At 38.7% G+C, this 13,107-nt stretch overlaps 1 protein-coding gene across 2 annotated transcripts in view; it reads right to left on the bottom strand.

The window, feature by feature from the left end:
• RPS6KA5 (ribosomal protein S6 kinase A5) overlaps positions 1-13,107 on the bottom strand; it is a 35,476-nt gene that overhangs the window by 7,241 nt on the left and 15,128 nt on the right. For both annotated transcript variants that reach the window (XM_035101905.2, XM_035101908.2), the window contains 8 exons: positions 12,012-12,173; positions 8,651-8,776; positions 7,689-7,822; positions 6,893-6,986; positions 5,556-5,726; positions 4,423-4,614; positions 833-992; positions 226-389 (listed from right to left, as the gene is read on the bottom strand). In XM_035101905.2, the coding sequence (XP_034957796.2) occupies positions 226-389; positions 833-992; positions 4,423-4,614; positions 5,556-5,726; positions 6,893-6,986; positions 7,689-7,822; positions 8,651-8,776; positions 12,012-12,173 (1,203 nt within the window). The remainder of the gene's footprint in view (positions 1-225; positions 390-832; positions 993-4,422; positions 4,615-5,555; positions 5,727-6,892; positions 6,987-7,688; positions 7,823-8,650; positions 8,777-12,011; positions 12,174-13,107) is intronic.

Here is a 13,107-nt window from a genome sequence, read left to right as displayed (position 1 = left end):
TCCCAATTTTACATCATGATCCACATGTTCAGGAACCCCACTGGGACTAACAGAGAAAGCAGGGGTGCCTCATTAAAGGGGTCAAGATGAAGAGTCCTCAGTTTGAGATAAAGCTGCAGATATTTCTGAATGTATATGGAACTAAAGTGCATCCCACTTTAAATGATAGGCTGACAAAAGAAGCACATGGTTTAATGTTTAGAAAGTAAGACTATATGAGCTTACATTAAAGGTTGCTTTGACATAAGAGTGTACAGCAGCTCCTGAAGATCCTAAATTGTCTGGAGTCATTAACGGGTTGGATGACAGTTGGCTACCATCTTGAAGCCATTCATTGTATCTCAAACTGGTCATTTTAATTCTCTTATTTGGATCCACTGTAAGAAGTCCTAATAGGAATTTATTAGACATTCTTAAATCAATGAACCAGTTTATGGGTTTATCAGTCCTTATTAAATATTCATTTATAAACAAAAATGAACTGCTTAAACAATCCAGCTTATAACTTTAAATAAATTTAGATTTTAGAATCATACAAATCAATCTTGAATGAATAGATTAATTATGGACATTTTTATAATCAGAGCATCATTATTAAATAAATTGTTCATAACAGTATTTATTGAGTATTTGCAGAAGTTGCATAAAATCATTTCATAACATCTAGGAAATAAGATTAAATTATGATCATTTTAATTAATTCCAAGAATTATACTACTATATTATAGAATTATTCTATATTATAGAATTATAAATCATACTACTAACAGTTAAAGGAATTACTAGAAACATAGTACAGTACTGTAAAGAAATTATGGGTCAATATATATACCTTGTATCAAATCTTTGGCTTCCTGAGAGACATTCTTCCAAGCATCTCCTTCAAAAGAGAACTCTCCTCTCTTAATTTTCTTCATAATTTCCAATGCACTTGTGCATGTTACATTTTTATCTTGAGACTGGAAGGGTACTTGTCCTGAGAGCATTGTATACTTTTCAAAAATGAAAAATTCTGAATCACTACTACATATAGGGGTGTGTGTATGTCTGCGTGTGAGTGAGTGAGAGAGAAATGTATACACAAACACACACACAAATTAAACATGCCATAACCAATCTACAGTTAGCTAAGCAATTTAAATTACATTAGGGGGGAAACAAGACAATTTTTAGATGTCCACACAATTTAAGATAATATTTTCAGAAGTTACAGAACAGTTGAAGTTCAGTAAACTTTCCTGAAACCAAGTGATAAAATCTCCAGCATCAAATATACTATCCTTTTGGTGTTATTTCTATAACAGTGGGCTATACAGATATAACATACAGACTTCTCTCTTAGTCATTATTAAGATATCAGTAGCCAGATGAGGTATCACACGTTCCCCTCCTGCATTACACACCCTGCACTAGGCATAGTTAAGGGGTATGTCAGAACAGGTTATTAACCATGCTTAAGACTAATGAAATTCTTGATTATCTATTATTTGAACTTGATTATCAAACTACTTAAAATTTTAAAAGATGATGCTGTTAAGGTGCTACGCTACACTCAATATGCCAGCAAGTTTGGAAAACTCAGCAGTGGCCAGAGGATTGGAGAAGATCAGTCTACATCCCAATCCCAAAGAAGGGCAGTGCCAAAGAATGCTCCAACTAACTACCACACAATTGCGCTCATTTCACACGCTAGCAAGGTTATGCTTAAAATTCTACAAGGCAGGCATAAGCAGTATGTGGACCAAGAACTCCCAGAAGTGCAAGCTGGATTTCGAAGGCGCAGAGGAACCAGAGACCAAATTGCAAACATGTGCTGAATTATGGAGAAAGCTAGAGAGTTCCAGCAAAACATCTACTTCTGCTTCATTGACTACGCAAAAGCATTTGACTGTGTCGACCACAGCAAACTATGGCAAGTTCTTAAAGAAATGGGAGTGCCTGATCATCTCATCTGTCTCCTGAGAAATCTCTATGTGGGACAAGAAGCTACAGTTAGAACTGGATATGGAACAACTGATGGGTTCAAAATTGGGAAAGGAGTATGACAAGGCTGTATATTGTCTCCCTGCTTATTTAACTTATATGCAGAATTCATCATGCGAAAGGCTGGACTGGATGAATCCCAAGCCGGAATAAAGATTGCCGGAAGAAATATCAACAACCTCAGGTATGCTGATGACACAACCTTGATGGCAGAAAGTGAGGAGGAATTAAAGAACCTTTTAATGAGGGTGAAAGAGGAGAGCGCAAAATATGGTCTGAAGCTCAACATCAAAAAAACCAAGATCATGGCCACTGGTCCCATCACCTCCTGGCAAATAGAAGGGGAAGAAATGGAGGCAGTGAGAGATTTTACTTTCCTGGTTTCCATTATCACTGCAGATGGTGACAGCAGTCACGAAATTAAAAGGCGCCTGCTTCTTGGGAGAAAAGCAATGACAAACCTAGACAGCATCTTAAAAAGCAGAGACATCACCTTGCCTACAAAGGTCCGTATAGTTAAAGCTATGGTTTTCCCAGTAGTGATGTATGGAAGTGAGAGCTGGACCATCAAGAAGGCTGATCGCCGAAGAATTGATGCTTTTGAATTATGGTGCTGGAGGAGACTCTTGAGAGTCCCATGGACTGCAAGAAGATCAAACCTCTCCATTCTGAAGGAAATCAGCCCTGAGTGCTCACTGGAAGGACAGATCGTGAAGCTGAGGCTCCAATACTTTGGCCACCTCATGAGAAGAGAAGAATCCTTGGAAAAGACCCTGATGTTGGGAAAGATTGAGGGCACTAGGAGAAGGGGACGACAGAGGACAAGATGGTTGGACAGTGTTCTCGAAGCTATGAACATGAGTCTGACTAAACTGCAGGAGGCAGTGGAAGAGAGGAGTGCCTGGCGTGCTCTTGTCCATGGGGTCAAGAAGAGTCGGACACGACTAAACGACTACACAACAATCAAATTGTGCTTAAGCAAAGCTGCTATGGAAATGTGTGTGGTTCTATTGTCCACTCCTTAACTTGGATCCAAGCTTTCCTCCTGTCAGCAGGCGCATCACTTGCATGGAGTTCCATTGAGAGGGCAAACCCACCAGTGGAAGGGATTTTTGCCACTACCTCCTCTCCCTGCAACCCCTTGCACCCGCTTAATGACTCATTTGGCCAATTCTGGACCCTCTGGAAAGGTATGTGGTGACTGCAAGGGGGCAGAGTAATCCGTAGAAAAGGGCCACTGGTCTTATATGAAAAGTATTATTCTTTAAGTGATCAGATGCTCCCCTTAGCACGTGAAGGCAGAAGTACAACTAATTTAAAGGGCCTTGCTCACATCCAGCCAGCTCCTACCGGTATACAACCATCTAAGCTGTGAAAACCCACACATAACACAAATATGAAACAAGCCACAGGGAACACAGAAGAACATAGGCTTAGGTCATCTCTGGATGCACATGGCCAAACTCCCTCTGGTGGCCCACCTTTTTATTCACTGCCTTCTTGCGGCTTTTTTTGCTGACAGGCAAAGTAGTCTTGTCAGTTATCATTATCAGGGGCACAATGGAGGTAATGACAGAGAGGGAAATTGTTCCTTAGTTAAAGGCACAGCTCCCTGACCACTTGACAGTGATGCCAGTTGAGGAACTGATGTCACTTAACAGGCTAAAAGAACGCATTGCTTACGGGCTACCTTTAATTTTAAGCAGTTGCCTCTTGACCCTGGCCAAAGTCTTCTCTAAAACTGCTGTAGCACTGTCTGGGAGCTAAAGAGACAATAAACACCACACAGAACACAACTGAGAACTCACAAAAAGGGCAAAAATGCCTGAACAAAGCAGGAAGACAAGTTTGGGATACAACCTCCTTAAAGCAGGAGTAAAACTGGTGTTAGGCAGCTGGATGTGAGCAAGGTCCTCTAAATTAGCAATCTTGCCTTCAAGCATTAGAGCAGGCATCCCCAAACTGCGGTCCTCCAGATGTTTTAGCCTACAACTCCCATGATCCCTAGCTAACAGGACCAATGGTCAGTGATGACTGGAATTGTAGTCCAAAACATCTGGAGGGCCGAAGTTTGGGGATGCCTGCATTAGAGGGAGACTTCATATCCCACCTGAGAACATTTTTACTCCACTCAAATGAAAATTGCCTCCTCTCCCACTTTTGCCAGTGTTGTAACTCCCTACTTCTGTCAGTGGGAATGGATCAAAAGCATTCAATTTGCAAACAGCTAAGGTTGAATTCAAACCCTCCCCTCTTAACTATGATTAAGATAGCCAATAGTATATCTGCACAAGTCCAGTAAATATACATTCTACTAACTAATGGCCAGCACTCATACCTTAATCTGGGACCATTATAAGCAACCCTTTTCCACTAGCAATCTGAGGAAATGCTTGTCAGTTATTTAAAAATGCAGAATAAAATGAGCAATTAGCTTACCAAAATGACTCCCAAACTCCAGAGATCACAGGATTCATCATAACCACTATGATTTAAGAGCTCTGGTGCAGCATAATGAAGGGTAAAACACGGCGTTTTAAGAGGCTGATTGTCAGGTGGCTTTAAGCGGGCAAATCCAAAATCAATTATTTTTATTTCTGAACTATCATTTTCATCTGTAAATAATAAATTCTAAGAGAGAGAAAATTAAATTAGAGATTTGCAAGATATGCTGTCAATATAAACCTAAATACATTCTTTATTTTTAAATACTTGAGATAACTGTAGTTATGCCTTCTCTTAGGGATGGGGGACCTGTAGCCCTGCAGACTACAACTCACATCATAAGAATGTAGGAAAAGCCTGGCTGTATCAGCCTGAAGACACATCTAGTCCAGTGGGCAGTCAAATGCCTATGGAGTGCTTGCAAGCAGGCAATGAGCACAACAGTGCTCTCCCCACTTGCGATTCCTGGCAACTGGTGTTCAGAGGCACACTGCCTCTGACAGTGAGGTGGAACATAGCTGTCATGGCCAGTATTCATTGAGAGTGCTATCCTCCATTAATTTGTCTAATCCACTGTTAAATCCATCCAAATTAGTGGCTATCACTACAACCTATGGGAGGGAATTCCATAGTTTAAGCATACGTTGTTAGAAGAAGTACTTATTTGTCCTGAATTCTCTGATATCCCAGGATTACTGGAGGGATGGGACTTCTCCCTATCTACTCCCATGACCATTGGCACACACAATTAAGATAGCATAAAAACAAAAATAAATAGCATTGCTTCCTTTATAATGTATATGCATTAGTCACCTCATAATACAGATTTTCTAGACAACATAGAATAATGATAATAATAATTGTATTTAATTATATCCTGCCTTTTTCCATGATAGGGACCCAAAGCGGCTTACAGCTAAAATAGAAAAAGTATAAAATAAAATACACACGCTCAATGGGCAGTCCTGTTGGCAGGAGATGCAGGTAAAATTTACCACAAGGAGTAGAGATAATTCATTTCATACTTAATAAACAAATCGCAACATATAAACTCCATCCTAATGAGAAAAGTGAACTGTCTCTATTGTTACTAGAAAACTTATTACAAGAAGCTGATAATGTCATACCTCAGGTTTTAAGTCTCTGTGGACTACTCCTACATCGTGCATGTGGCTCACTGCTGAAACAAGTCTGCGCATTATATAACTAGCTTCAGTTTCACTGAAGTGCTTCTTTTTCTGGATACGTTCAAGTAATTCTCCTCCTTTCAAAAGTTCCATTACTAGAAAAGTGTGGAGCTATAAACAATATATTTGCATGCAAATTCTTTTTTAGAACATTTATTTCAAAATGCAAGGGACAATAATCAGCTAGATGTATTTAATATTCAAGTATATATACTGTTTACTTTTAAATTCCTCCAGGTTCAAAAAGCTAATGTATATAGTATACTAGGGCCTGCCGCCCCTGCTTATTCTGCTCGCCAACCGTGTGTGTCTACCAACACTCAACAACCCCCCTCTCTTTAAACCTCACCCACCCCTTTGCCTATCCCCTCACAGCTCACTCTCTCCCCAGCTTGCCCAAACCCCCAATCCTTTTTAAAGAAAGGCAGAAGGCACTTCAGACAACAGCTTGCTCATCTGCTCCTGTGAAACATCTCTCCCTGCTCCATTAAACAGCTCCCCTGGGCTGCCTGCCACCAACACTGTTTCCTTGCTCTCCTGCCTGCTGTCCCTCACACTGGAGTTGGAGTGGTCACCTGTAGACAGCTATGTGAACTACAGACCATGATGACAGCCTTAGATTCTTTTTATTACCGTATACAGGAAGACATACATTATGTGTATATAGTATACAGTACTGGTCTTCAACTGGTAGATCAGGACGCACTAGTGGGTCACAACATTGTCCAAGTTGGATCGCAACAGTAGCACTTGTTGTTGTTGGGTCACAACCTTGTCCAAGTTGGATCGCAACAGTAGCACTTGTTGTTGTTGTTGTTTAGTCGTTTAGTCGTGTCCGACTCTTCGTGACCCCATGGACCATAGCACGCCAGGCACTCCTGTCTTCCACTGCTTCCTGCAGTTTGGTCAAACTCATGTTCGACCATGAGTTTGACCAACTCACTACCACCATGCAATCGTATAGTAAAAATTAGGAAGCAAATACTGTGATTTGAAACTAACTCTAGCTACATAATATTCCCTTCCTGGGTAAGATGATTAGTTAGGGTGCCTGACCAGGTGTGGGTAAGCCTGGAGAAAGCAGATTATCTTTGCCCATTCCTGTATGGCTTCAGGCCTGGTTTTAGCATCGAAACAGCCTTGCATCCTACCTAGCAATCAAAATTTGGCTTCCAGGATCTCATGACTATACTGTGCAAAGTCAGCTTAGTTTGCAAAATGTTTAGTTCAAATGTAAGCAAATTATTCGACAATACAGTATTTACTATTTTAATTACCTGATCATGGTAAACTTCATGCAGCTTCACAACATGGGGATGTCCTTCGCAAAGTTTTAAAGCTGTTATTTCTCTCTGAGTGTTGGATTCTAACCTGAAATATTAAGAAGTCAGTTTGTAACAATTTAACAATCCGAGCATTTCATTGGATCTAAACAATTATGAGTCTGTGCTATACAAGCTCTAAAAATATCTTAAAGGGGCACATTTGGCTATATTGTGAACAGGGCAGCAATTTGGTAGTAAATCTTCAGGTTAAATACTCAAGTATGTTTGCCTTTTAAAAAACATGTTTGTGCTTTAGCTGAGATCATCTTCTGAGATCCTTCTTCGGCTATACCCTCAGAAGCAAGGAGGATAGCAACTGGGGAAGGGACCTTCTCAATGGTGGCACCTCACTCATGAAATATTTTGACTATGTATTTTGTGGTTTTTTATTCTGGTTTTGGTCTGTGAACCTCCCTGAGCCCTCTGAGTATAGGGCAGTATATGAATGAATGAATGAATGAATGAATGAATGAAAATTCTCCCTAGGGAAGCTCATCTGGCTGATGCTTTGCTTGTCTTTTTAGTGTCAGTCAAAAGCTTCTTTCTTTCCCCGCCCCGCATTTTTATTTGTTAAACAATTACTCTTTAACCACTGCCATTATTTTATGCTTTTTAATTAAGTTGTTGAGTAAGCTGTCCTGAGAATATCTATATTGAAGGGCAGCAGAGGCATTTTTTAAGGTAAAACAACAACAAAAAGCTATTTTCATTATTCAAATTTATAAGAAACGAGAAGAAAAAAAATAACCTTTTACTAATTATTTTTACTGCATATTCTTGGCTAGTTTTCTTGTGTAAGCATTTTCGACAGATGGAAAAACTTCCTTCTCCCAGTGGTCTTTCTTTCAGGTCCAGTTCATAGTGAAGATAAAATGAAGAGTCCTGCAAGGGATGGTAGAAGAGAGGGAAACTGGCTGTATTTAATAATTGTTACTGAATAAAAAAAAAAGAAAAAGAGCAAAGTTACTTGAGAATTTTTAATTATAGCAAAACCTATTTTGTGCAGGGGTTCCATTCCTGGCCCCTGTGAGTGTTGGCGAAGCACCCATAAGCCCATTCCGCCCCCATCCCTCCCTCTTCCAGGTCCAAAACGACAAGTGCATCGACAACCACGTGTCAGTTGGACATGCCTAAAAAGATCACCACCTGTGTTTTTAATATTCGGTTGGAAGCCGCCCAGAGTGGCTGGGGAAACACAGCCAGCTGGGTGGGGTATTAATAATAATAATAATAATAATAATAATAATAATAATAATTTATTATTATTATTATTATTATTATTATTATTATTACTACAACTACTACTGATTGCAAATTTACAGTATGTCCTTTTTCCTGCCTTGGGAAATAGCAAAGTAATGTAATATTTATTTGTTTGTTTGTTTGTTTGTTTAGACTTCTAGATGAGGTGGTTGGACAGTGTTCTTGAAGCTACCAACATGAGTCTGCCCAAACGGCAGGAGGCAGTGGAAGACAGGAGTGCCTGGCATGCTCTGGTCCATAATAAAAACTTAAAATACACAACATAATAACAAGAAAAACACACACACATTTAAAAGGCCACTAAGAATTCTATCATTAAATATTTTATTTTAAAATATGAAACTGAAAATATGAGGGGGAAAACAATGCAAGTTATAAATACATTATAAAACAAAGTTGCATCTTTTAATTAGGCCATTAAACTGCTATATTAAATTTTAACGCTACCTTCATCATAGCACTCCTGGCAATACTTGTAATTCCAGGTCGGTCCACTGCTGTCAGGAAGTGAACAGGATCCATAGTGGCTGCATTACGTTTGAATAAGATAGAAGGAGCAACAAAGGAATATCCCTAAAGAACAAAAAGAAAATATATCCATCACGCCCAGAGTTTCCAGCCATCAAATTTTAATTTTAATTTCAATAATTAAGGGTAAGTGTAATTCAGACAGAAAAAAAATAATCAGCATCCAAGATAAGCCAGAATCATTATATTCAAGGAAATTATGCACCTTCTTATCACCGTAAGAGGAAGCCTGCCTGAAAGAAATTAAACCATCTTCTGATCCGTTTTTTAAAAAATCAATTAAAAGCTCAGTTTGTAAAAAATAAAAAAGAATGCTAAAAAACTGACTCACAGCTTTTTCACTGGTGACAAAGGGTCATACGTCAAACTGGCTAGCTTCTCAAGAAACCTACAGTTAAGGTATCAAACAAGCTTACATTATGACTGGGCAAATTGTTTTTTATCTGGTAAACACAAATGTTATATTCTAAAATCTCAGTGGAATTACCATGATGTATTCCTTAGTTCCAATTTTCTTTTATGTTCTATTTCTGCTTTTTAAAAAACTGTAAAGTTAATTGCTCCCCATATTTAATCATGGTTTTATATTCATGTGTGTGTGTGTGTTTAAATAGTTTAATGTCTTACATGTGTTCCGTATGTTCAACCTGCTTATACTGGGAGTGATATTAATTTTGAAAATATTCTCGTAAAGAGTTCCAACATGTTCCACAAGAACAAAACTGAAGCAAAATTATGTTATACCTCCACCATTTAGAAGTAAGATTTCAAGAAAAGCTCAATGTAAATGAGACTGGGGCACAAAAATTCATTGGATGAATTTCACAATTTTTGACGTTTTTGGAACTAAACTGGAATAAACCAATATATCACTGAGTAAGATTTATTTGGCTACGAGTAAAATATTTAATCTTTAGGTTTTGCATTGAAGAAACTCCATGCATCAATTGTTATTTTCAATTCCATTGGAATTGTTAGGGAAAGATTCAGCTATCTTTGACGTGAAGCCTATCTATACTCTAACCATGAACACTATTAAAGTATCTCTCTAAAGTAATGCACTATATAGTGTTCATCAAAGTTTTTTAAAAAACATAAAAGAGTGGCTAACACTTTTGATACATCTGACCCTGCTAATTTAATAAGAATAATATATCTACCTGTTATCTCGTATTTCCTCTTGGACTACCAAGGACCTGTTCTGTAAGATAATAGCAACACCTCTTTTTTTCTTCATCAGAAGAGCAAGTAGCATACAAATCTTCCAATTTTAAAATAAGTATCTGCTCCTTTCTTTATATTTTTATTATTTTCCATTACAGTTTACATTTAGACTCATTTCATACATTTGAAAATGTCCAACATAAGGAGTCCCACTGCCAGACTTATTTAAGGGAGATAAAATATGAGCCAGAACATCTACATGGACATCTGACAGGGAACAAACTGAAGCTCTTTTCCTCCAGTATAGGGAGAGTTTGTGACAATGCTTGGGTTTCATTCAAATTAATGAGAATGGAAATCCTGGCCAATATGTAACTTCCCCAATGTAGATAAGGTGATGAGGACACTTTGCACAAAGGATTTTTAAATTTAAACACACAAACCAGGGCAAAGGATTATCAATCACAGACAGACTTGCTGTGCCATGCACACCAGAGATTGTGGGTTAAAATAAACTGGTCCGTTTCAAAACAAGCCAACAGTACCACAAGGCAGGATCAGGGGAAACTGCAATTAAATGCTAGTGAAATCCTTCTGGATGCACAGGAGGAGGCGGCATGAAAGAGTTTCTCTCCAGCTTGCTCCAGGTTGTGCATGTAGTTATGGATTATTCTTAAATGTGAACCAACATCAAGGTTCTTCCTATGTACAAAATACCTCATTCACCTCCCACCACACTGGGAGTTTGAGATCAGGTTTTAATGGTAAGTTTGTTTTGCCTCTCCACTCTTCTGCTACCTTCTCCTCTAAAACTTCAGTCACTACAGTATTAAATTCTGCTACCTTCCCCAGATTTTGTATGTGTACCAAAGTCTGCTGCATGCACAGCCCCCAGACAACAGTCTCAAGGCTGTTCCTTTATCACGTTCTTATCCTGAAAGCTTTTCTGAGGTTCCCCAGCCTCCCCAGTCTGTTGCCTGCTCTGCTTTCCACACCAGCTGAAATTGCTTTCTGTGATACCTATCTCATCCTACTTCTCTTACTTTCCTGTACCTCTCACTTAGATGCCAGAGTCCATCCAACTCATTTAAAAAGGTCTGATCCTGAAGAAACAGACAGAAACCTTCTCTTTCCTGAAAGGCTCTGACTGTATAGTGGGCAAGACTAACAAATATGTTTCCTTGCTCTCTTCTATTATTGTCAACTATAGAAGTAGAAGAATGGATGCACATATACTGCTTACATTTCTCTTTTTTTGCCCATTTTGAAGTTCATAGACCTCTTAGCCCTTGTACACTAGTAGAGTTAAGCAACATGGCCCAGATTCAACTAACCAGGCATGCTAGTGAAAGCCAGTGCAAGGGCTCCCACTTGTGCAACAGAGCTTTCCCTTCCCTCCTCCCCCACATGCCCTCGACTCCTCTCCCAAATCCACTCTGGAGAGTTGGGAGAACCCCCAGAATGGTTCACGGGGGGAGGGGGGAATCTTTCCATCTAGCAAGCAGAAATGCTTACACTGACAAAACTATAAGAGAGCAATGTCAAATTCCTCACTGTGTCTCATGGGGTTGGCATGAAGGAATCAAAATTAGTCTTAATCATCATCTTTGACTATCTAATCAAGATATAATACTTTCTCCTTTGCCTTCAAAATCAATAATGATTTTGATCTGATGACTCTCAGATTTATAAATGATTCTTTACAGCCAACCTACACCATTACTTGCCATTTTTACATTTCTTTGCATACTGTCAGTCACCAACTGAACTCAATGCATCTCAAATAGTGCTACACAGCCATATCTTTCTGTGCGGGATATATAACTGATGGCTAGTACTTTTTATTTTATAATTTTACTTGTCAACTAAGTCTGCACTTTTTCTAATGATCCTAGGATGGGTTACATAGTCATGTAAAACATCTCAAAAGCATAACTATTCCTTCCCATCCATACTAGTGAAGGCCATAATGAGACTTCAGTCCATTTGTTTACGTTAGTATCAAAAAATCTCTAGCAAACTTCATTCACTTTAATCACCTTCAGAAACATCACTACATTTTATTTAATTCTGAAATTATCTCTGCACAAGTTCCTAATAATAATAATATTATTACCTGGAAAAGCTTATCTGCAGCTTGTGGTGTGCTTGCTGGAGAATATGTTGGGTCCATTTCTGTAAACTCCTCTGCAAAGTTACTAACATCCAATTCATCACGAATTACTGGTTTAAATGGAGCTGGCACTATTTTGGCAGCCAAGTCATTCCAACTCAATTTCTAAACAGAAACATTAAAGTAATTTTAGAAGGTAATGAAAGAGCAGTAAAAGATGAACATTTCAACTGACAATGAAAATTGCTCAGGGGAGTTTAATAATGATTTACAGTGCAATCCGATGTACATCCACCCAGGAATTAAGTCTCATTACATTCAATGAGACTTACTCCCAGGTAAATGTGTATAGGACTGCAGCCTAAGACTTCAGATATGTTCTTTAGAAATGTGGTTGAGCATAAATACAGAAGATGCAACCAAGGCTTTGCTCTCCACTTCGTTCAAAAACCTCAGAAATAACATATTGTGCTTGCAATCTTTGCTTATTTTACTTCAGCCTTCTTAACTATGACTTACACTGCAATCCTATTAATGTCTATTCCCAAGTAAGGCCTGCTCTTTTTAATAGGACTTACTCCCAGCTAGGTGTGTATAGGAGTGAAATTTTTAATTATCTTTTACAGGTAACTCCCAATTTACGTGGGGGGTTACGTTACAAGGCACCACACATTTAAGTGAAATTGTGTGTATTTGAAACACCCCATTCTGTCCCCACCTCACTCCTTTTAGCAGGCATTCTCAAACTGCGGCCCTCCAGATGTTTTGGCCTACAACTCCCATGATCCCTAGCTAAGAGGACCAGTGGTCAGGGATTATTTTTCAAAAAACACAGGAAGAGGAGGAGTTTCATGGCTTTCCCTGGAGATCACATTCCATCATTTCGTACCACCGCAAAAAAACCAAAACCTTTTATGTAAATAATATTGTATAACTAATAGAGTAATTATGGGAAATTAATATGTAACACTATGTATTGTGTTAAATTGTGTAGGTAAGTCATTAAGTGAACTACAGTAAAAATAAGGTCAGGGCTTTGTGTGCTCAGAATGAGTAACGGTTGGATATGAGTTTTGAAGGGGCATTTGAATACCGGTGG

Source organism: Zootoca vivipara, chromosome 1, assembly GCF_963506605.1.
Source record: "Zootoca vivipara chromosome 1, rZooViv1.1, whole genome shotgun sequence".
In the NCBI taxonomy this organism is placed as follows: domain Eukaryota; kingdom Metazoa; phylum Chordata; class Lepidosauria; order Squamata; family Lacertidae; genus Zootoca; species Zootoca vivipara.
This window is presented reverse-complemented; position numbering and strand designations above follow the sequence as displayed.